Source organism: Heteronotia binoei, chromosome 3 (genome assembly GCF_032191835.1).
Source record: "Heteronotia binoei isolate CCM8104 ecotype False Entrance Well chromosome 3, APGP_CSIRO_Hbin_v1, whole genome shotgun sequence".
NCBI lineage: Eukaryota > Metazoa > Chordata > Lepidosauria > Squamata > Gekkonidae > Heteronotia > Heteronotia binoei.
Genome location: NC_083225.1, coordinates 57,948,647 through 57,972,341, shown reverse-complemented (window position 1 = coordinate 57,972,341; position 23,695 = coordinate 57,948,647). Strand labels below are relative to the sequence as shown.

General features: G+C 40.3%; 1 protein-coding gene across 5 annotated transcripts in view; it reads left to right on the top strand.

The window, feature by feature from the left end:
• Positions 1-23,695, top strand: part of LOC132568251 (E3 ubiquitin-protein ligase HERC2) — a 130,742-nt gene that overhangs the window by 59,708 nt on the left and 47,339 nt on the right. For 4 of the 5 annotated variants that reach the window (XM_060233872.1, XM_060233876.1, XM_060233875.1 and 1 more), the window contains 22 exons: positions 259-441; positions 846-1,030; positions 1,930-2,077; positions 2,174-2,370; positions 2,629-2,859; positions 3,151-3,286; positions 3,548-3,691; positions 5,780-5,922; positions 6,733-7,000; positions 7,633-7,775; positions 7,936-8,034; positions 8,579-8,747; positions 8,832-8,957; positions 9,595-9,703; positions 9,921-10,060; positions 13,125-13,315; positions 13,548-13,653; positions 13,806-13,897; positions 14,447-14,619; positions 21,218-21,329; positions 22,599-22,680; positions 23,066-23,209. In XM_060233872.1, the coding sequence (XP_060089855.1) occupies positions 259-441; positions 846-1,030; positions 1,930-2,077; positions 2,174-2,370; positions 2,629-2,859; positions 3,151-3,286; positions 3,548-3,691; positions 5,780-5,922; positions 6,733-7,000; positions 7,633-7,775; positions 7,936-8,034; positions 8,579-8,747; positions 8,832-8,957; positions 9,595-9,703; positions 9,921-10,060; positions 13,125-13,315; positions 13,548-13,653; positions 13,806-13,897; positions 14,447-14,619; positions 21,218-21,329; positions 22,599-22,680; positions 23,066-23,209 (3,321 nt within the window). The remainder of the gene's footprint in view (positions 1-258; positions 442-845; positions 1,031-1,929; positions 2,078-2,173; positions 2,371-2,628; positions 2,860-3,150; positions 3,287-3,547; positions 3,692-5,779; positions 5,923-6,732; positions 7,001-7,632; positions 7,776-7,935; positions 8,035-8,578; positions 8,748-8,831; positions 8,958-9,594; positions 9,704-9,920; positions 10,061-13,124; positions 13,316-13,547; positions 13,654-13,805; positions 13,898-14,446; positions 14,620-21,217; positions 21,330-22,598; positions 22,681-23,065; positions 23,210-23,695) is intronic. The other variant, XM_060233873.1, reaches the window with a different exon arrangement.

Sequence of the window (23,695 nt, the reverse complement as noted above, 5' to 3'; positions counted from 1 at the left end):
CCTGAGCTTGCTGGTAGGAGGGGTGGGATATAAATCAAATGAAATAAACGGATATTAAACAAAATAAAATTGAGTAGTTCCACTTCTTCTTTGACTGGCTCATTCAATATTGAACACATTTTGGAATGTCTTTATTCCAGATGTAGAATTGACTACAGCTGTAAAAGATATATTAATATGATTGTAAAATACTATGTAATGCTTTAACCAGCAATGTATCTAATTGCCTGCTGTCATTTATTTTGACTTTTGCTTCAGAAGGAGAACAAGTTGAAAGAAATCTCCATCCTACTTCCATGATGCTGACAAGTACAGTGAACCTGCTGCAAACTCTCTGCCTGTCTGCCGGAGTCCATGCAGAAGTCATGCAAAACGAAGCTACCAGAACTCTCTGTGGGCTGCTCCGCTTGCTGGTAGAGAGCGGAACTATAGACAAATCAAGTAAGTACTTGTGTGGGCTGCATCTAATGCTTTATTGTAATATCAATAAGACCCTTTTTGGTTTTTTAAGTTGAAATGCCATTCTGTGGCTGCGATTGCATACTTAGAGATCCACGAACTGAGTGCCCCCTTAAAAGCAAGCAATTGTTTGCATAACAAGTTCTCGACTATTTCACTTGGATGAACTCCTCCCCTCCCATTATTATGGTTGGCTAAAGGGAAGAAAGTATAAAATAGAATACAACAAACAATACAATGGTAAAGGGCCATTTTATTGGAACTAGTTTTCTTAAAAGCATTATTTTACGGGAAAAGCTTTCAGATGTCATATTGCATAAATTTAATACTGCTGGGCAGAGAGGAGCATTTAAGAAGACATTCTTATTTTTATTATTTATTTCTAGGTTCCTTGCCAAATGCATTGGTTAATAAAGAACAGCACAGGATTTGGTGTACCTTGGGATTCATCCGAAGTATAGCACTTATGCCTCAGATGTGCAGCACTCTTAGTACATCACAGTGGATAACTCTGCTAATGAAAATAGTCGAGGGACATGAATCATTCACTGCAGCTTCTCTACAGCGACAGGTAGTGTTTTACTTTACTGGAGGTACCCACTGAATTTTTAACAGTCAGTAGTTGAGTTACATCATAGTTTTAAAGCTCCGGCTTCTTGTGGACTCATCTAAAATAGTTACTATTCCATCTTTCAATCAGTAAAAGATATGTGAAACAGCTTTTAAAGTACTATTAAAAAAACAATACAATATGTAAAGTTGAAATGCATTGAAATCAAAAAGCAGCATCTGATAACCCGATACCAGTCAGAGAGCAGATGGAAACATTTGAGGCACATCTTCAGTTTGGCAGTGAGATTGCCAAAATGCTAAGCAGGCTGAATTTGATGTTGCTGCATTTAGCCCCCGTATGAAAAAGAAGAATATGGTTTATGGGGCCGAATTTTGCTGGTTGAGAAAGCATAGGCATTGGCCTGACCACATTATCAGTTCTGCATGCCCAAGGTAGTTTGATGTTGTTTCAGTAGCAGCCTCAATGTTGTTGTGGCAAATATCTCCTGAAACTCAGGAAAGTTTGGAAATCAGTTTTGGCATGGCATAACAAGTCTGCCATAGAAAGATAAAAAGTAAGGAATTCCACTGGTAAAGTAGTTTTTAAGATTTTTGCCATTATTCTCCTTATATGAAACCAAACTTGTATGCATACAACACTCTGTTTCTTCCAAATATGAGCCTTAAAATTAAACCTCACCATCTATAACCCCCTTTCCCCCTCAAGACTCATTTTTTTTTATCTTGACACCTTGTGAGGAAAAAGGGCTTAATTTTCTTTTTTAAAAAGAGGCGAATTAGAGGCCATTTTAGTAAGTTTATTTAATCTACTATGTAATACAATGTTTTTATTCTTAGTTAATTGGCATTTTCCCAGTAATTGAGTGTGTATCTCTTTCTCCCCTCTTCCTGCTTTAGATCCTTGCAGTTCACTTACTACAAGCAGTGCTTCCCTCCTGGGATAAAACTGAAAGGTCAAGGGATATGAAATTTCTTGTGGAAAAATTGTTCGGTTTCTTGGGTAGCCTCCTTACAACTTGTTCTTCAGATATCCCACTGCTCAGAGGTAAAAGAGAATTTAGTTTGTAACACTGGATTTTATTCTCTCTCTTAAATTCTGTTAGTGTTCAGGTTTTGCTTTGTTTCCTTCCTTTTTTGTCAGAATCTACTCTGAGGAGGAGGAAAGCCAGGCCTCAGGCCTCTCTTACAGCAACTCACAGTAGTACTCTGGCTGAAGAGATAGTGGCACTGCTGAGGACGTTGCATTCACTGAGCCAGTGGAATGGCCTCATAAACAAGTACATCAACTCTCAGCTAACCTCCATCACCCACATCTTTGCAGGAAAACAGTCAGAAGGGGTAGTTCTGGCATTTTCAAAATAAACTCAATTTTTAAAATTTAAAACAAGTAACTTGTTAAATCAATAAAGCATCCTTTTATTTTAATGTATTACAGATCCTTTCTGTAAAACGATTGTTTTAGTCAGTGTTAAATTGGCTTTAAATTAAAATATACCTTTTGTTTTTCAAATTGTATTTTAAAAATTGTACTTGTGTATATGACAATGTAAAGTCCACCCCACAGTTAATTCCACTGTTCTCCTTCCTCACTACTAGGCTGTGCTGGAAGACTTCTTTCCAGACTCTGAGAATCCAGAAGTAGGAGGTCTAATGGCTGTCCTGGCTGTGATTGGTGGAATAGACAGTCGCTTGCGGTTAGGTGGCCAAGTAGTTCATGATGAATTTGGAGAAGGCACGGTGACGAGAATCACCCCAAAAGGGAAAATCACAGTGCAATTTTGTGATATGCGAACATGTAGAATCTGTCCTCTTAGTCAGCTTAAACCAGTAAGTTTGCATTTATGTCATGTCTTTTGACAGGAATGTGAAAGGAAGAACAACTTTTCTTAAAATGTCAGTCTTCCACAAATACAACCCTTCAATCTTTAACTGGAGAGAAGAATCTTAAGTGTTTTCACCCATCTGCTGCCTTTTCTTCTTCAACTTGGCTTGATGCTTTGCTTTATACATTTCTAGAAATGTTAGCGATGGTTTCCAGGTTGTAAAAGCAAAGTAGGACACAATTTGCTCGCTAAGCAAAAGGAACCAAATTATAAACATATGCACTTTTCTTTCTAGCTTCCTGTGATTCCTTTTAATGTGAATAACTTGCCGTTCACTGAACCCATGCTATCTGTTTGGGCTCAGTTGGTAAACTTGGCTGGAAGTAAAGTAGAAAAACATAGGATGAAATCTCCCAATCAGGGTCTTTCAGGTATGTCTTCTCATTGTTCTCAGTTTCAGAAGGTAGATGTATTAATCTGCAGTAAAAGAGCTAGATGTCAGTATCTGACAAAACAATTTTCTTCTGGAAACAATTGAAGTACCATTTGTGCTTATCTGTTCCATCTTTCAGTTTTCAGGCTTCCTTTTAAGCTCTTTGACTATGAACTAAAATGTATTCGGTATCTGATGGTAAATTAACTAGTGCATGCTCATTTGTTGTACTGATATACCTATAATATGTCTTGAACAGGCCAAATAGATTTGGATCTGTTGAGATGCCAGCAGTTAAAATTATACATACTAAAAGCAGGTCGAGCTCTGCTTTCTCACCAGGATAAATTAAGGCAAATCTTATCTCAACCTGCAGTGCAAGAGACTGGCTCAGTTCCAACAGGTAATATCTTCTGCTCAATATAGTCCTCTTTTCTTCATGACAAAACTAAAATAATTTTCCATTTTAAATGACTGAAATGGCAGATTAATCAAAACTGAAACGTCCTATTGAGAAAGGAAAAAAAAAAGATTAGTGGGTAAGGGCCCAGATCTCTCCTTTCTCTACAGTCAGAATAATAGTTTGGCTGTGGTGAATGTACTTGAGCATTATCATCCCCAGCAAACAATTGTTGTACTATGCTTAGATTTTTAAAAAAGAAACTGTGAATGCAAGTAAGTGATTTCATTAGTAGTTAGGAGTATTGATTGTGAATAAGTCTGTTGTTTAACTAAATCTCTTAAGATATACAGACAATTCATATATAGGCTATGTCTTGAGACAGACAGGTAGACAAAACTGTTGTGCCTCTTCAGATGAAATCTGATTTGTTTTGTGGTTCTGTAGAGATAGAAGAAATTGATGTAGCCTTATTATATAATGTACAGTAAAAGCCACCGTGACATTCCTGCAAGGCTCAGAAAAAAACAGGACAGTCTGAGTTTTGCCCATAATGGGCTTGTTAGAAGGAGCTATATATACCTTTACTTATCCAGAACGGACCTATACCTGCTGCTCATATTGAAAATAGTAAGAGAGGCACATAGGTTTCCATTGAAGAATGGCTTCAGTAGTGTTCTGTTGCTGGAGTCCACATCATCCAGCTAAAGAACATGCAAGGGAAACTGTATAGTTTAAAGCATACTAGCCAGTGTAAAATAAAAGGAGTAAGAAACAATAGTGATATTGTGATGGTGGTCTGCTGTAGACCACCAAGCCAGGCAGACGACTGGATGAACAGATTACAAAGTTCTCAAAGAGATGGTACATGGTGGTCATAGGAGATTGCAAGGTCAGACAAATTTCTGTCGTCTCTTGCTGACAACTTCATTTTCTAGAAAATGCTATCTTGAACTTGATTCTCACCAACAAGGAAGAACTGGTTGATGAGGTGAAAGGACTCTGGCTAGTAGTGACCATGTCATTTTGGAATTTACAGTCTTGGGGAAGGGAAAAAGGTGTATGTAGTCAGACAAATAGATTGGACTTAAGGAAAGCAAATTCTGACAAAGTTATGCTGGGTAAAATACCATAGCCAGAAATACTTGAGAAGAGAATTCAAGAGAGGTGGGAGTTTCTTAAAAGTGACATATTGAAGGCACAATCAAAAATTATTCCAATTAGAAGAAACAATGGGAGAAGCCTAAAGGAGTCAAGGTGGCTCCATAAAAAGCTTTCTGAGGATTTAAAAATAATAATAAAAAAAATTAAATTAGAATCTTAAATCTAAATGTTATTAGTCAGTTTAGATTCAGGTAGGTAGCTGTGTGGGTCTGAGGTGACAGAACAAAGTTTGGGTCCAGTAGCATCTTTAAGACCAACAATGAAGTGTGCATTCACATGAAAGGTGCTACTGGACTCAAACTTTCTACTAGTATGTAAAGTATGAACCTGAGTTCTAGTATGAGCCTGAGTGTTTTCCTTGGGGTTCGTCTTGTCTGATTCTGCCACAGTGCTTTTTTCTTTTTCAATGTTAAACTCAATCAGTCAATCAATCAAAATACCTTTAATGGCATAACAGTATTAAAAAAGAGTACATTGCAACATACACTTCCAGCAATTAAAATTCATCCAAAAGAACAATTCATATGAAAAGCCTGTGTCTAAGAACAGCTGCTTCTGCTAAAAATTTAGCTACCATATAAGTGGTTTCTGTGAAAGTATCATTAAGCAGATATCGAACTGTACTATGTTGATTTCTAAATAGGTCAGAATATAAGGATAAAAGTTTGTTACGAGATTCTGTGTGTAATTGGCAATCAATTAGGCCCTCATGCAACTCCCCTGCTTCTATATGCAGTGTTAAACTTCTTGCCATAAAGTTCTGTTTTTGAAATTCAGGGAAAGGTTCTTATAATTCCTTTCCTTGAAATATTACTTCCATGCAAAACAAGACATGAACAAATGCACACTGTGGTAATTTGAAAGGTTTTTGTTTTTCTTTTCTGTATGGTAGCCTGTACAACTAACATCTGTTTTTATTGGCTTAAGATGATGGTGCAGTAGCATCACCTGATATAGGAGACATGTCTCCAGAAGGCCCTCAACCTCCCATGATCCTCTTGCAACAATTACTAACAGCAGCGACACAGCCATCACCTGTGAAAGCAATTTTTGATAAGCAAGAGCTTGAGGTAAATAGCTTACCTTTATTCCCTTTAGTTCTGTTCATATGAATGAATTGTATTGTTCTTGAGTGGTATTGTTCTTTGCTTGAAAGTTTGAACTTTATTTTGACTATGAGAAAACTTCTAGTTGTCTGCATAGATTACAAGGAGGGTCTTTTGTATTGTGAATGAACGCTCTTAAAGAAGTTTCTAAGAAGACATCTTTTAGTTATTATTCGTTTGATCCTAAGAATTGCAACCAGAGCTTGGGTTGTAGAATGGATTCTTTTCACCTCCATCTGCTGTTACAGTCCTCTTAATTTCCTGAAAAGTTGGTCCTGTTTGTTGAGGGATCATCAGGCATGTTAGGACATAGTGAGAGGGACTGAAGCTGGACGAGTGATATATGAAAATTGCTCACAGAGGGATGGGGCTTCATTGGACCTGTATATATTAAAACACAATATATTTACGATTGTTCGTCTCCTCTGCTAAGGATACATGAAAAGTCATATAGGTTTGTTTTTCAAGAGCTATTTGGCATTGTAGGCTATTAAAATAGCAGTAATGTTTTCTGTACTTGATAGCTTATTTATCTTAGTATGTTATTAATAAAAAAGTTACCAATATAAACAAATTACATGGAGAAAATGCAGCAAATTTTAAATGGAATTAATTTTGTTAAATAGTGTTCCTTAGGACACTAATTTTGAATTTTGTTCTGTGGATATTCTGATTATTCTAATCTAATGATACATTGGTTAAATACAAAATGCTGGTCATGTTGCATTCTGAACATATTTCAGTTACATAGAAGATGTCTGTGTCTTCTGTTAGGCTGCTGCACTGGCTGTGTGTCAGTATCTTGCTGTAGAGTCTGCACATCCTTCAACTCCAGTATTTGAGGAATGTAGCTCCAGTGAAGCTACTACCCCTGTTACAGTCCAGCATATTAGACCTGCAAAAGTGAAGAAACGTAAAGTGTCTCCTATTCCACCACTTCCAATTGTAGTACAACTTATGGAAATGGGATTTCCCAGGAAGAACATTGAATTTGCACTTAAATCGCTTTCAGGAACTTCTGGAACTGCCTCTGGGTTACCAGGTATTTCATATTTCAGTGCTAAACAAGAAATTGATGAAATTCCTGTGTACTTGACAGCCTTAGTTGAATAATAGAGTAGTAAGCATGAGGACAGTAGTGAAGTTGTGATGGTTCCATATAGTTGTCATAGAGATTTTGAGGAGATGGAGTTTCTTGATTTTTAGTGGAGCATCTCACCTTCAGGATATAGAGGATAGGCTCAGAGGAATGAAAGGATTTTAAACTCCAGATTTCCAAAATCTCTGTCTAGGAACAAGAGGAAAAGATGTTGAAGATCTTTCCAGGTTTGCATCCTTAACACATCAAAATGCTTGAGATTCAGAAATGTAAAATGAAAGTGTAGGAGCAGAGAGATTTCTGTAGAAAAATTGAGTTTTTTGATGATGATTTTTTGATGATTGGATGATGATTGAAGGCTAGGTGGAGTTTAGAGATGTGGGATTAAACAGAAGCTGATTAGTAAAGCAGGGTTCAATATTGTTGGTAGGCCAGTAGCTTTGAAAATCCAGAGAGTGAATTGAAGCACCTAAGGCTTCAGTTGAACAAAACACAAAAAGGGGCACTAGGAACTCTGTTCTGAATGTCAAAATGATAATGTTGTTGACAGCCATATCTGCCTTGTTCTGTTCTAGGGGTGGAAGCTTTGGTGGGCTGGCTTTTAGACCACCCTGATGTTCAGATTACTGATCTCTCAGATGCTGACACAGTATCCGACGAATATTCAGATGAAGAGGTAGTGGAAGATGTTGAAGAAGCAGAAGCTGCATATCCTGTGGTAAATGCTGGAGATAGAAATCATTTAAAAAAAAAAAAAAAGCCCGCATAGCCAGTATTTTCTTAACCTTTGGGTCAACAGAACTGTGCAATACATTTTATGCTAATAATGGAGAGATTGTGATTATGGGAGGTTTTTTTTTTTTCTTTCTTTCTTACAGTCCATTGGCGCTGTTGTAACTGAAAGCCAAACTTACAAGAAACGAGCTGATTTCTTAAGTAATGACGATTATGCTGTGTATGTGCGAGAAAACATTCAGGTAAGCTTGGCTGTGAAGCACGCATTGAATGGTGCTATTTCCTGTTTGCAGGGGTTTATGATGTTGGAGTAGAAATACTGTCAAGGGAAGACCTGTGCGAGAACAGCTCTAGAAGTTATGGATTGCTTTGATAACTGCCAAGATAAAAGCCGGCTTATGTTGCTCATTCCTCCATCCTTGCTGCTGCATTTGTTGTCACTTTGCTTAGTGCAGCTTCTAGTTATACTGAGGAATAATCAGCCCAGATAATCTTCTCTTCGCTTTATGTCCTTTGTTCACCCTCTCAGTGCAGTGGTAGTATTGTCCAGTTGTCAGATTAATACCTCTTCATTCCTGCTTTGATACCAGAACATGCACCTGTTCCATAGATAAGTATATGCTAAAAGTGCAGGTGCACTTTTGACAAATGTGTTATCCAATAATAACTTCTCCTAAATAATAGCAATTTGTTGTAAAGGAAACTTTATTTATCATGTTTCCTTGTTTACTCCTGAGCTTTGCTGAAAGTTCAAGTGTGCTGAAACTGAGTCTTTCCCTCCCATAGGTGGGGATGATGGTTAGGTGCTGCAGGACATATGAGGAAGTTTGCGAAGGTGATGTGGGCAAAGTTATTAAGTTGGACCGCGATGGACTGCATGACCTCAATGTTCAGTGTGACTGGCAACAAAAAGGTGGCACATACTGGGTTAGATATATCCATGTTGAGCTTATAGGTAAGCTGAGGGTTTTATTACTGTAATAATATCTTCACATATTCATAATCCAAGCAAATTAATCTTGTTCTTGTTTAATTTTAGGGTTTCCACCACAGAGCTCTCCTTCTCACATAAAGATTGGTGATAAAGTACGTGTAAAAACTTCTGTAACTACTCCCAAGTACAAGTGGGGATCTGTTACCCACAGGAGTGTGGGAGTTGTAAAAGGTAATTATTGAAATAAAATGTTGGTGGGATCAGATATGTGCAAGACTGGATTTTGCCATTGTTCTGTTGAGTCATCGTTTGGAAGAAGTGTATGATAGGTGCTATATAATGAACAGTTCACTTTATATTCTACCTTAAACATTCAGTATATCTGAACAAAATATCTTGTTCGAAATTACACTAGACAAGTATTCCATTGTTTTGTTATGGCTTCCTCTCTGGAGAAATCTTTCACCCAATTATTTTAACTTCCCAAATGTACAGTGGAGGGGTGAGTTAGTTTGCAGGGAGCTTTCAAACAATTCCTCCTTATGTATTTTGAGTTGTAATGTCTGCCTCACAGTTTTTATCTCTAAGAAGACATGATTATAGTTAGGTGTTTAAGATATAGTTGTTTTACCATGTGTAACATATGCAAGTTAAGGATAGTGTTAAATCTCTGTGCTACTCATGATTCAATTAAGCTGTTTCTTATACATATGTAAAAGTAATTTCTTACATATGTAACATTAATCTTTTACATATTACAATCACTCATTTGAAACCTGTGTACCAAATACCAGCATCTCAGAATGATTTGGTTGTGCTTATATCCCTTCTTCAGAGTTAATTGTAGTTTTCATACCTTTCCTCACAGCCTTTAGTGCCAATGGTAAGGATGTCATCGTTGACTTTCCTCAGCAGTCTCATTGGACTGGGCTATTATCAGAAATGGAACTGGTTCCCAGTATTCATCCAGGAGTTACGTAAGTTTTTTTTAAAAAAACATTTAGACGTTTTTCCTACTTTTAATAAATTTTCTTTTCTAAAGCTATATAGCATAAAACTTTGCTTGAAGTTGCCTATAGGGTGAAATCTGGTGAGCCTTTGTCATAACGAGACTTGTGAATAGAGATGCTTGTAATATATTGTTATGAATTTTAATGTAATAGATGATAGAATATTTCTTTTTGTTAAAATTAGGTGTGATGGCTGTCAGATGTTCCCGATCAATGGACCTAGGTTTAAATGCAGAAACTGTGATGATTTTGATTTCTGTGAAACCTGTTTCAAAAACAGAAAACATAACACACGGCATACTTTTGGCAGAATAAATGAACCAGGTATATTTTGGTTATAATTTTAACTCTGAAACTGCTGATGGAGGAGCCATTTATTTATAACTGTTTTAGTAGACTGGTATGGTAACCTATTTTTAATGTTTTAATGTTAGTATTTTATAATTATTTGTATTTTTATGTTGTTTTTACCTTATTGGTTGTTGTAAGTCACCATAAGACCCTTCATGTGAATGGTAGCACCCCCCAAAATCTAAGAAATAAGTAAATAAATTTTATGAAAATCTTTCCCCTAAAACTGCTCCTTGTTTGTATATATTGACTCTAGCAAACTTTCTAGTTGCTCAGAATTCTTCCTATACATAACTGTGCAACTCAGAGCTGCAAACCTCCAAACAAATTAGTCCATGTCAATTTATTGGGTCATTCCAGACTTAATATGAAACCATGCCTCATTTGTGCTTAGTGAAACTAGAATTTGGCCCACTCATAATCAGTGAATCATGTCTTGTTTTGGCAAATCCTGGTTTCAGTATTGTCATTCTTTTCTTCCCCCCTCCCAACCCAGTTGCTATCCCAGCCTGCTTTGCAGTGGCCAGCTGTGAGCAAAGCCATGATCACCTACTCACTATTGGCAATGGCAACACAAGATTAGGGGAACTTTGGTTAGTTTCAGAGTGGTAATTGTTAAGGCACATACCCCTGTTCATAGACTAGTGAAAAAAGCTAATAGGCTTTCTCTTTAACTGTTCTCAGTAAAAACTCAGGAAAACAACCTGCTGCTGCCAATTTCAGTGCCTTACCTACCCACAAAAAAACTAATCAAGTTCCTTGTCTCTGCCCTGTGCCGTACTTGCACTTGAAACAGATGCTGTATCCGTTCACCCATCAACTGAAGAAGAAGAAGACTGCAGATGTATACCCCGCCCTTCTCTCTGAATCAGAGACTCAGAGCAGTTTACAATCTCCTATATCTTCTCCCCCCCACAACAGACACCTTGTGAGGTGGGCGGGCTGAGAGGGCTCTCACAGCAGCTGCCCTTTCAAGGACCACTCCTGTGATAGCTATGGTTAACCCAAGGCCATTCCAGCAGGTGCAAGTGGAGGAGTGGGGAATCAAACCCAGTTCTCCCAGATAAGAGTCCACGCACTTAACCACTACACCAGACCATGACACTGTCATACCCTAGAAGACTTTTTACTCCCCAGAAATCAACCACAAGCTTACAGTGTTCACATGCAAAGTCCAAAATCCCAACAAAGCTTCTGAAAGAACCCACATCTTTCCCCATGTGTTAAAAAGGTGAAATGTGCTTTACTGAATGGAGAAAGCAGTCATAGTGGTGCATACTAACTTAGATGAGGGTCAGTGTTCCCTCTAAGCTGAGTTAGTGTAAGCTAACTCGGAGATTTTTAGCCTCCAGCTCACATTTTTGTCTTAGCTCAGGAAGGATGACTCCAGAGTACAATAATTTATGCAATAGCTCACAACTTTAATGCCAGTAGCTTACAAAGTAGAATTTTTGCTCAGAAGACTCTGCAGCTTAGAGGATGGGGGTAGCTTTACTTCAGTAGAGACTGAAAGGTAGCAAGTTTGCTTTTCCTCCTTACAACCTCCCCAACCATTTTAGTGTAAAAAAGGTGAGTAGGATGCCTGTGCAAACAGCTTTGTTGCTGTAACATTTAAATATACACGCAGTTAAATATACAGGGAACTATCAACACTGCTGTTGACACTGTTGTTTTCCATTTAAGATGCATGGAAGGAGCTTGCCACATTGTGCGTCTTTAAAAGGTAGTGGAGGTGGTTGCAGCGACAGGAGACTGTTGCCAGGCAGACTCAGGCTGAGGGTGAGAAGCAGCTTTGACGTTCAGTGAGAGCTGGCTGAGGGCAAAGAGTGGTTTTGTTTTTGAGCCATTGTTATCACGTACCTCTATAGGTGGGGCATGCACAAGCATAAGCAGGATAAAACCAGAGTACCACATCCCCATGTAAGATGAAATTGTAGTTGAGACTAATTATGGTAGGTTAAACCAGTGTCAAAATACCTGAACTAACTCCCATCAATGTAGTGTTGAATGATCAGTTTACTGGTGGAAAGAGCTGTCAAGTTGCAGGCATCTTCATACGGTTTTCAAGGGAAGGGAAAAACAGAGGTGGGTTTTTTTGCCATTGCCTGCAATTTACTACGGTAGGGTTATTAAACCATGGTTTCATGTTACCTCTGAACCAACCCATTATATTTAGACTTCTTTAAAATGTGTTTTTCTTTGGTACTAATGCAGCAGCCTATAATGGAATTAGAGAAATGTTGTAGCTCCTAAATATAGAACATCTAATGGGGTGGTCCTCCGGTAATGAACATATGAACATATGAAGCTGCCTTATACTGAATCAGACCCTTGGTCCATCTAAGTCAGTATTGTTTTCTCAGACTGGCAGCGGCTCTCCAGGGTCTCAAGCTGAGGCTTTTCACACCTATTTGCTGGACCCTTTTTGGAGATGCCAGGGATTGAACCTGGGACCTTCTGCTTCCCAAGCAGATGCTCTATCACTGAGCCACCGTCCCTCCCAATGGCTCCTTCTGGGAGTGGACACCAGTGAAGCCTTGGGCCTCCTGGCCCACTCAGGGTGCCCTCCCCCACTCAATTGGCCTGCTGCTCCTTGGTTCTTGTCTTGGAGCCCTGGCCCAATCACTGCTACCTGTGAGCCACTGCCGGGGAGCCAGGTATGAACTTCTTCCCAGGCTCTCTGACTGCAAAGACAGCCCCTGGTGAGTCTGAAGCTGTTGCTTTGCTCAGTTTGAAATTTAAATGAGTACCTAATAAAAATATCTCCTACAAGATTTCTGAAATAGGTAATGTTTGCACATCTTTAGGATTTAGATTACATTTTAAAAATCATAGTCTAGCTTCAATCTGCCAGTGCCTGCCCCAAAGCTTTGATACCTTCTCTGTCAGGCTTAGTTGACTTGGGGTTGATTGAGGCATAAAGATTCTGTATTAGTTCCTTTCCAGATCAGATTCTGTGGATTTCAGAACTTGCCTTTGTTTTTACTCACTGCTGAGTTCACAGCTGTAAACTTTCAATGCTAACTCCTTGCAAAAGGTCAATCTCCAGTATTTTGTGGCCGTTCCGGAAAGCAGCTGAAGAGACGTCACAGTAGCCAGCGAGGGATGCTACTAGATGATTGGTCAAGAATTGTTAAAAATTTGAACGTGTCATCTTCTGTGAATCAGGCCTCACGTTTGATTGATGGTAGCGAGCAATGTTGGCAGTCTTCTGGCTCCCAAGGAAAGGCAAGTTCAAAACAAAACAAAACTGTAAACATTTCTTCCTTTAAATGCTAACTTTTTGACACCACTTGTGTTCAAAGTATTCACAACTGTAGGTTTTTTAAAAAAAGACATGCAGGTTTTGATACTGATTTAAAACTACTTGAAATGCTTGAATGCTAAGAAATATCACATGTTGTTGTAGTTCATAATATGCCAGAGAATTTGAGAATTAAATAGCATCAATATTTTTTAGCACTGGATTCGTCTGGAAATTTTCCCTGATGTACTGGTGCACAGACTGAAAATGATAGTGGATCCTGCAGACAGCAGCTACATGCCATCTTTGGTTGTGGTTTCAGGTATGAGAATAATGTCATTGCCAAATAGAGAGAAAATAATTTTTGTTACTGATCTTTCATAATATATTTATCAATATAATACTGGAAAACTGACATGCCCTCTGTCGTACATAAAATAGATATTACATGAATCTTATTTAATTGTTATGTAGGTGGAAGTTCTTTAAACAACCTCATAGAGTTGAAGACGATTAATATTAATCCTACAGATACTACTGTTCCACTTCTTGGTGACTGCACAGAGGTATGTAGCTGTTGGCTATGGAAAAAGCTTGTGAAAAAGGTGCACAGTTTCTTCTGATTATGCAGCCCTTTCAGCATGAATAGCTCATTATCTAGCACAACAGGAAGCTTGTATTAACTACAAATTATAACTATACAAGAGTTGGCATTTCATTTCTTCTTACTTTGCTAGCAGGACTGTTAGAAGATGCTGCCGCAGGACAACTTATACAAAGTAGAAACCACATTTATCCCTTCACTGATCATCTAGTGGAAGAATGGTAGAGGGTTTGGTAGTCTGATTATTCAGTGGAGGTTTCGTTATGGTACACTATTTGACTGGGTTCAAGTTTTTTGCTGTCTTGAGCTCTTCCAGTTTAATTACATCCTTAATAGTTGTTCATTGCATAAAGCTTGAGAAAGTAAGCATTATACGCTTGGTGTTTCATTAAGCCTTCCTGCACTGTTTGGAACACAGATACGTCATAGTAAAGGCTTATAGCTGTTCTTTATTGGCTATATTAAGTGTATTAAGAACCATGATAGAAATGTATGCCATTTTCCTTTTTAGTATCACAGGTATATTGAGATTGCTATAAAGCAGTGCAGGAGTTCTGGAATAGATTGCAAAATACATGGTCTCAGCGTATTGGGACGTATCCGTGCAGAGGATGAAGATTTGGCTGCAGTTCCATTCCTTGCTTCTGATAATGAGGAAGAAGATGATAAAGCCAACACTGGAAGGTATGGAATATTCAAACCATCAACAAATTTTCCCCCAATAGTAGCTCTAGATGTGACTTCTGTAACAGCATCTTGGAAAAATCTGTATTTGAAAAAGGATGGGTATTTGAAGGGTAGGCAACCTTCTCTAGCTTGAGTGCCCCTCACTGCCCAAATGTAACATCTGTACATGAACATGTGTGATGGCAAACAAAATGAGGCATACACACAGCCCTCACTGTGTCATGATGCTTTCATATGTACATAATCAGCACAGAAAGCAGTTTATGTACAAAAACTTGCAATGCCCAGCACTTCATGTTTTTTCGTGGTCTTAGGCTTAGAGCATTGAGCATGAGATTACTGTAATGAATGTCAGTAAATCAAAAGTAGGCTTGCAGGTTATAGATACACACCTGAACAGCATGTTCAGGATTGCTACAGCACTGAGATTTTGATGCAGTAATTCAGAGCAAAGAGGTGTCAGTTATCAGAGACTGTTAAATAAATAAAATATTGTAAAGGTGCTAATGTTAAGCATATTTTAAGTTTTCTTTAAAAAATCTTTGTTTGTCTGTGTCCTCTATAAAGTTTATATCTCTGCTACCTGGCATTACATTTTATAAGATACGTGGCCTGGCCCAACAAAGACTCATTTATGTCATATCCAGCCCTCCTAACAAATGAGTTTGACACCCCTGGCTTAAAAATCCCCGGTTTAAAAAATTCCTCCAAAATTATGAGGGCCAGAAATTAAAGAACCTGACAATCTTCATCGTGGTCTCTGTGCAGTCCCACACATGAGTCTTGCCTTCGGCAACGGATCCTAACCTTGGAGACTCCAAAAGCTCGCTTGAGCATTATTTTTGGCGTGCTTTCCAGCTCGCCCTGGGGAGCAGGCACCAATTGCGCATGCCTGGAGTGAGCGGAAGGCGCCCCTCCCGCTCAGTTTCCTCCTAACCGCCACTAGGACAACACCTACCTTGTTGCGTTCCTCTCTTCAACTGGTTCTTCTCTTTATCTCCTGTGGTATCATATTATTCTTTCTTCCCTACTATTTTGTCCCTAACTGTTTTTTTTTTTAAAAGGAGCCTAATTCTGCGCTTTTCTTTTCTTTTCCCCTCCCCCCTCCTTGTCCGGAGTGTATGGAAGGGAAAACCACATTTAAAAAGTTCCGCCACTGCAGAGCTAAAATCTCATCCACTGATGGTCATTCCCACTATCTTTTCTGCCTTGGGAAAGCCCACAGGGTCGACTCTCGTACCCATTGTGCTAGTTTTGGCAAGCAGGCGCGAAAGAACAGGGCCACCAGACTTCAGAGCTTTCTCCTTGAAAAGTCTCTCTGGGCTATGCCCACTTCCAGCAATTCGCTGCCTCCCCCATCTAGAGAGGGAGATTCGGCTGCGTCCACTGCTGTGGCATTGCTACGAAAGCATAAGTCCGACAGATCTGCTTCTGGTCACAAGTCTAAGAAGTCGAGCTGTCACTTGGATTCATCTGCTTTGGTGCCCAAGAAACATTGGCAGTCTTCAGCCAAGACCAGCAAGCCTTCTACTAAGTCTGCACCTTCGGCTTCGATGGCCTCGACTTCGATGCAGCGTACAATTCCAACACTGTTGCCTGCAGAACTCACAGCTCCCACTGATGTCATCACTGAGATGCCCCAGCTCGCTCAACCTGCAGATGTGATTCCGATCCCATCCAGATCTCCATGGCTCCATGGTTCCCTGCTTCTGGATATCCTGGAACCGGACCCTAGGCATCTTTTGGATCTGAACGCATTCCGGGACATCGGGGTTTCTCCCCTGTATAGAGAACTGAGCACATATTGACACGTCAGGGTTTCTCCCCTGTATAGAGAGCTTCATGAGTCATCCACCCAAGTCTCAACCTAGCTTTATAGAGAAATGTCGACTCAATTCTCGACTCGGGACTACAGGACACCTCTTGACAGGACACAACTTTCTCACCGTTCTCGCTCACCCATCCGCACGGATCTCCGCCATGACTACCACTACCGTAGCGACTATTCTTCGGCCTTGAGATTGCTTTCGCCTCGGTACTGTAGGGCTTACAGGTTTTTCTCCAGATCTCCTTCGCATGAAAGGCTTCAGCACTCTCGGTACTATGATTATGTTGAGTACAGGCACTCTAGGAGTTAACATGCTTCACCCACATATGTACCTCAACTCCAAGCCTTGGCCTCCACCTCGGCTCAGCCTCCTAGGTCTCCGAACCGAGCTCCTCATTCACCGATCGTGGCAACTTCCTCGGCTCTGATCCGAGCCCCTCGCTCACCGGTGGTAACCATGCCCTTGGCTCCTATAGCGCATCTGATAACTTCGAACCAGCCTCTGCTACCTCCAGATGACTCCGACTCAAAAACGGTGAGTTCTAGGTCCTCCGGCTCCGATCAACCTAATTCTCCAGCCTCCCCCGGCTCCGACACGCCTCGCCCCAACCGCCTTTCTCCATCCGATGGCTCTAAGGCCTATCTCAACCTAATTTCCACCATGGCGGAGGCTTTTAATGTCACCTTACCCTCTGACACCCCGGCGGTCACTGATGTGGTGCATGACTTAGTGCAATCCAATCTGCCTGCTGGATCTTTACTGCCAATGCTCCCTGTACATCTTGAGGGACTTAAGGAAGCCTGGGACAAACCAGTTTCCATTGCACCTACTCCTAGGAGGTTTGACTCCCTTTATCGAGTCTATGCCCTGGATTCGAAGTTTCTCTCAGACTGCTTCCAATTCTATTATTGTTCACTCGGCTTTGAAGGCAAAACCCTCATGACACCCTGTTCCACCCGACCGGGAAGGGCGTAAACTCGACACCCTAGCACGAAAGATCTATGGCCTGGCTACCACCAACTCTAAGATTAATAATTATTTGGCTTACCTTTCAGCTTATGTTTTCTACCTTGCCAACCAATTCACACCCCTGATTCCAACTTTATCAGACGCTTCTCAAAAGTTGGTTCATCAACTGGTTTCAGAACTCACCAGAGTCAGTAAACAACAAATAAATACAGTTCTGCATGCAGTGTCCTCCAGGGTCTTTGCATCATCAGTAGCGCTTCAGCGCCATGCATGGTTTTGCTCATCTAACCTTCAGACTGACATCAAGCAAAAGATTGAGGATCTACCGTTTGAGGGTCAACGGTTGTTCCACGCATCCACAGATGAGGTCCTTACATCCGTTGACGATGGCCGTAAGTGAGCTAAACGCCTAGGTGTCACCCAGCAACAGCAGTCCCAAACTTTCAACTGCTCCTGGTCCTGGAAACAGCCTTTATTTGAAACGTCAATGTTCCCCTAAGCAATCAGAATACTGGTGTCGGAAGGGACCCCAAGGCAAGCAACCCTACCGGTCCTACCAACAAAAAACATGCCTGCTTCCGAGCAAGAAGACTACACCACCCTCCAAACAGTCTCTTTGACTTTCCCCTCCTGCTCTCTCCAGGCCACACAAGGCTTTCTCCGTTTCTCAGAACTTGGCAGAAGATCACCACAGACACCTGGGTACTCACTATAATTCGAATAGGCAACTCCATAGAGTTCATTTTGTCCCCTCACCATCACCGTTTCATCTTAACTCCTCCGTCCCCGTTTCTTCACGAGGAAATCCTAGATCTCCTTCACAAAGGGGCTATAGAACCCGTTCCCCTCCACCTTTGGAAGACAGGGTTCTATTCCAAATACTTTCTTGTCCCTAAACGAGATGGAGGCAGACATCCAATTCTAGATCTCAGGAAACTCAACAAACAGATAACTTACAAAAAAATCAGAATGATTTCTGTTCAGTCAGTCCTGCCGTTAATCCCCCAGAACACCTGGATGGCATCCCTGGATCTTCAGGATGCCTACCACATATCAATAGGGCCTCAACACCGGAAATATCTGAGATTCGCCATGGGTCACCACCACTTCCAATATCTAGCCCTCTCATTCAGGCTATCCACAGCCCATCGCATTTTCACAAAGTGTATGGCAGTGGTGGCTGCAGCTCTGCATTTTCGAGATATCACAATCTTCCTGTACCTGGACGACTGGCTCCTGACTGCTCAGTCAGCTCAACGGCTTGAACGGGACATTCAAGTCATGCTATTGCTTCTAGTATCACTCAACCCTGCACATCTTCACCACATCTTCCGTTACTTCAGGAGCACCAGTGTAGATGTCTTTGCCACACGACTCAACACCAAATGTCGTCACTTCTACGCGAGGGGGAGCAACGATGCATTTTTCACGTTTGGATGGGAGGGCTCCATTACCTGTTCCCTCCATTTCCACTCATCACACGCTCGATCCTCAAAATTGCCCGAGATCAGACAGACTGCATTCTCTTCACTCCGCGGTGGCCGAGACAACCGTGGTTCACGAGGCTTCTTTAGTCTCCGTATGGTACCCCACCAACTCACTCAACATCAAGGTCAGGTATGGCACCACAATTCTCAGATTCTACGCCTCACAGCGTGGAAGATCCGACCATAACACTGCCCCTGGAAGTGCAACAGGTTATCCTCAATGCTATGAAACCATCCACTAGACGTTCCTACCTTCTCAAATGGAAACGCTTCTCCACATATGTACAATCTCATGACATTAATCCTGACATCGCTCGTATCCCCTTTATTCTACAGTACTTATTGTCATTAAAAGCGTCAGGACTTAGTTACTCTTCACTAAAGGTTCACTTATCTGCCATCTCACTGTTCCATGTTCCTGTTGATGGTCAGACAGTTTATCTAAAGCTTTCCTCAAGGGACTTCTATGTCTACATCCTCCAGTTAAACCCATCATTCCTGCTTGGAGTTTATCTCTAGTTCTAGCTCAGCATGTTAAACCTCCTTTCGAGCCCTTAGTGTCTGTTGACATATGTTTACTTTCTTGGAAGACTGCCCTTTTGGTTGCCCTTACCACAGGTAAATGAGCAAGTGATTTGTGCGCCTTCCGCTCTGATCCTCCTTATACTGTCTTCCATAGTTCCAAGGTGGTCCTTTGGACGGACCCCACCTTTCTACTGAAGGTCGTCTCCCCTTTCCACCTTTCAAGTGCCACCTCCTTACCAGCTTTCTTCCCAGAACCCAAGGACTCAGGTCAAAGAATATACATACTCTCGATGTGAAGAGAGCCTTATCCTTCTATGTTGCACATACACAACCTTTCCAAAAGGACACTGTTTGTAGCCTATGGTAAGCCCCATAAAGGCTCCAAGATATCCACCGAAAGACTTTCCAAATGGGTGTCTAGTGCAATTCGGTTGTGTTATGAGACTGCTAAACAACCGTTACCTGTCGGACTCAGAGCTCATTCTACTAGAGCCGTCTCAATTTCTTCGGCATTTCTGCACATAGTATCCTTGGAGGACATTTGTGCTGCTGCAACCTGGTCTTCTCCGTCCACGTTCGTTGCTCATTATGCCCTGGACATTTGTGCTAGACATGACGCCTCCTTCAGCCAGGCAGTCCTCCACTCAGTCTTTCACTAATTCTGCTCCAGGTGAGTGCTCATATGTGAACTATTATATTTTGCCACCAATTGCCAGCACCCACCTCCTGTGTTTAGCTTGTGAATCACCCATTTGTGGGACTGTACAGAGACCACAATGAAGATAAACAGGTTGCTTACCCGTAACTGATGATCTTCAAGTGAGCTTTTGGAGTCTCCGAGGTTAGGATCCATTGCCGAAGGCAAGACCCATGTGTGTGACTGCACAGATGACCACTCGAAGATCATCAGTTACAGGTAAGCAACCTGTTTTTTTCAAAATGCCAAGTTAGTATCAAATACCAGATCTATACCACAAGGTACATATCAAATATATGATGAATATGCCTTCTCAATATTTAGCATATTGTTCTTTTAGCAGAAACAAAGTGAGAATACTAATCCCTCCTCAAACTATCTTACTTACAAAATTTCTTCTATTATACTTGGAGGCCATCATCTTAAGCACTTTTTGTGTGCACCTACATTTAATTGCATTTTTATGTTCTTTCACATGATACCTTTTGGATATAGACTGCTAGTTACTCAGGAAAAAAATGCTGAAGAAGTATTTGCAAATATAAATCAAGATGCATAGCTGAGTTAGTCTTTCTGTAACAGTAGAAAAGAGCAAGAGTCCAATAGCATCTTAAAAACTAACAATTTGTGGCAGGGTATGATCTTTCGTGAGTCACTGCTCACTTCAGATGCACTTGTATTTTTAGCAGATTATTTAGCAGATACACTTGTATGTGAAGAAATGAGCTCACGAAAGCTCAGGCCCTGCTGCAGATTTTGTTAGTTTTGAAGGTGCTACTGGACTCTTGCTCTTTTCAACTGCAAATATAAATGTTGGGTGGGATTCTGTACATCTTTCCAGTGGGGGAAAAGGGTGAGGAGGCAATCTGGCATGATTCCCCTCCTCACTTCACCCCATCCCTTGTGACCTTTTGTTCACATGAATTCTGTAGTCCCTGGCATAGGGTCAAATGAGGCCTTGGAGAAGTGTCAAAAGAGGCTTCTCTTTGTTGTGCCAACTGAAAGGCTGGTAGATCCTTTAGCTTAAGATCTAAAATCCTAGTGAATGTCCCCATGCTTCCTAGCTGATTTACTGTTTGTGTATTTAGTCTTGTCAGAAAGAAGACTGCAGGCTTGGAATCAGCAGCTACAATAAGGACTAAAGTTTTTGTTTGGGGCCTGAATGATAAAGACCAGCTGGGAGGATTAAAAGGTTCCAAGGTATTGGTTTTGTGTGAAAATTAATACATTGTGTGCTGTCTTTGACATGGGTGAAGAGGGATTGGGAGGAATGAGCAGTTTAGTGAGCAGTGCATTAAATGTCCATCCGTTCAACATGTTGTTTTGTATAGTAGGCCACCTTCTTATGGCAACAAATTGCAGGGGGGTTGGAACCCCTAAAACAGTTTCTGATCTACATTCAGAAATCTATTCCCATTTAGGAATTAGCATCAAAAGTGCAGAAAAGCTGAAACATTCTTAAATTTACAATATGAGATAACAGGACAGACATGCATCAGTTTTTTATTTTTGGATAGCATTGGCTATCTGCTGTGTGTAGGCTGCAAGATAACAACTTTAAAAAGCATTATTTCTACTGGCCTCTTTTTCTACTCCTGTTATGCACCTCCAGTCCTAAAGCATTAGCTCTTGGAACCACATAAGTGGAAGGACTTATGCAGACTTTATTGACCCAAAGAGGCGACCAGAGAGGATGTATCAATTTAACTAGTAAATAGATGTACCTTAGTATTATCTAGAAATGCCATTTGTTACCAAGAAAGTGAAAGATTGACTTTCAGTCATGAGCATATGTGCTAAATCAGATAGTGGAATGCTATGTAAGTTAAAATTAGTCTGTTGAGTAACATATTCTTGCAGTGAGCACTCGTGGTAATTGGAGAGTGGAATGGTACATGCATAGTGGCTACTCTCTTTTGACAGACACCTTACATCCATGCCTCAAATTGCCTTTCAAACTCCTTCAGTTTCAAAAGCATTTTGCCGTGTGCTATGGGAACCTTCTGTGACAGAAATGCAAAGGTAGTGCCTGATTGGAAACTATAGTTCTTTAGATCCTTCCTGGAAGTGAACTGATTTATGCATCTGGATAGCACACTTAGAGATGTCTAGAGGCCATATTTTTATTTTGTTTTCACATTTGTTTAAAAGAATGCCTCTACTTGATAATGGCTTTTTCATGGTCCTGTATTCCTCAGATTATTAATTTGGGGTGGGGGTGGGATTAATATATACAAATATATTAAACTGGACTGTGTTGTCAGTGTTCATTTCTGAAGGCATTAATGGGTAAACATACTTAAAAATATATTTCCATTGGAGCTACAGTAGCTGCTAACTATGTAAACTATCTGAAACCTCCACATTAGTGGTTAGAGGCAATCAGATGTCAAAGACAATAGATAATTTTGCTTTCTGCAAGCAGCATTTTCTAATCAAGAATTTTTTTTTTTTATTTACACTTTATAGATAAAGGTTCCTTCATTTTCTGAGACCCTCTCAGCCCTGAATGTGGTACAAGTAGCTGGGGGATCCAAAAGCCTTTTTGCTGGTAGGCATGCTCTCTGTTCTGTAGTAATCAAACATACCAGTGTATAAAGTATTAGGTTGGAGCCGAAGTTCATTTTCCATCAGTGGAAGGAAGAAGCTGGTTTCTTTTTGCTGACACCCTTCCCAGTTTGCATAGATCCCCAATTTGTTCCTGTTCTGAGGTTCCCTTCTCTTTCAGGAGTAGTATTTCAGGGAGTTCAGTGAGAAGAGGGAGGGAAAACTGAATTCTGCTGACAGAAATTCCTTCGGCCAGTGAAAATGAAATTTTGGATCCAACCCATTATTATTTCTTTTATTTTTTAAAAAGTCTTTTAAAAAGTGATTGTAGTTTTGTCTGATTGTTTTTTTTTAAAAAAATAACACTGTAAGCATCTATGTATTTTTAGTGACTGTGGAGGGTAAAGTGTATGCCTGCGGAGAGGCCACTAATGGAAGGCTGGGATTAGGCATATCAAGTGGAACTGTGCCTATTCCTCGACAGATCACAGCTCTCAGTAATTATGTAGTGAAGAAAGTTGCTGTTCATTCAGGTATCAATTCCATATTTTCTTGTGTTGTTGATCAAAAAGCATTTTGTGTTATTTCCTTATTTGTTCTGTTAGCCTCTCTCAATCTGTGTTAGTTGAAAATACTTCACTATCTGTGCCTAGCCGAAAGCACTTCACAGTTCTCACTCTGCACAGGGAACTGTACCTGTGAAAGGAGAACACCACATACCTTTTTTTTAGAAATTTACGTTAGTAAAGTACTTTCTCTGACTAGGTACAAAGAACAGTGTATAAAAATAGATTTGGTTTTGCCCTTTGAATATATGCCTCTGCATGATGGGGAGCACTGTACAAAGTGAATATAACTTCAGAATATATTTGCAGAGTTCTTGTCTGTATTGTTGTTTTCTTAAGTGTAATATTCTTTTTTCACGAAGATATTTCTGATTGGTTGAAATTTTGTTGACGTAAAAAAAATAAAACACTCAACATTATCAGAGATTGTTGCCAACATATTTGAACAAGAAA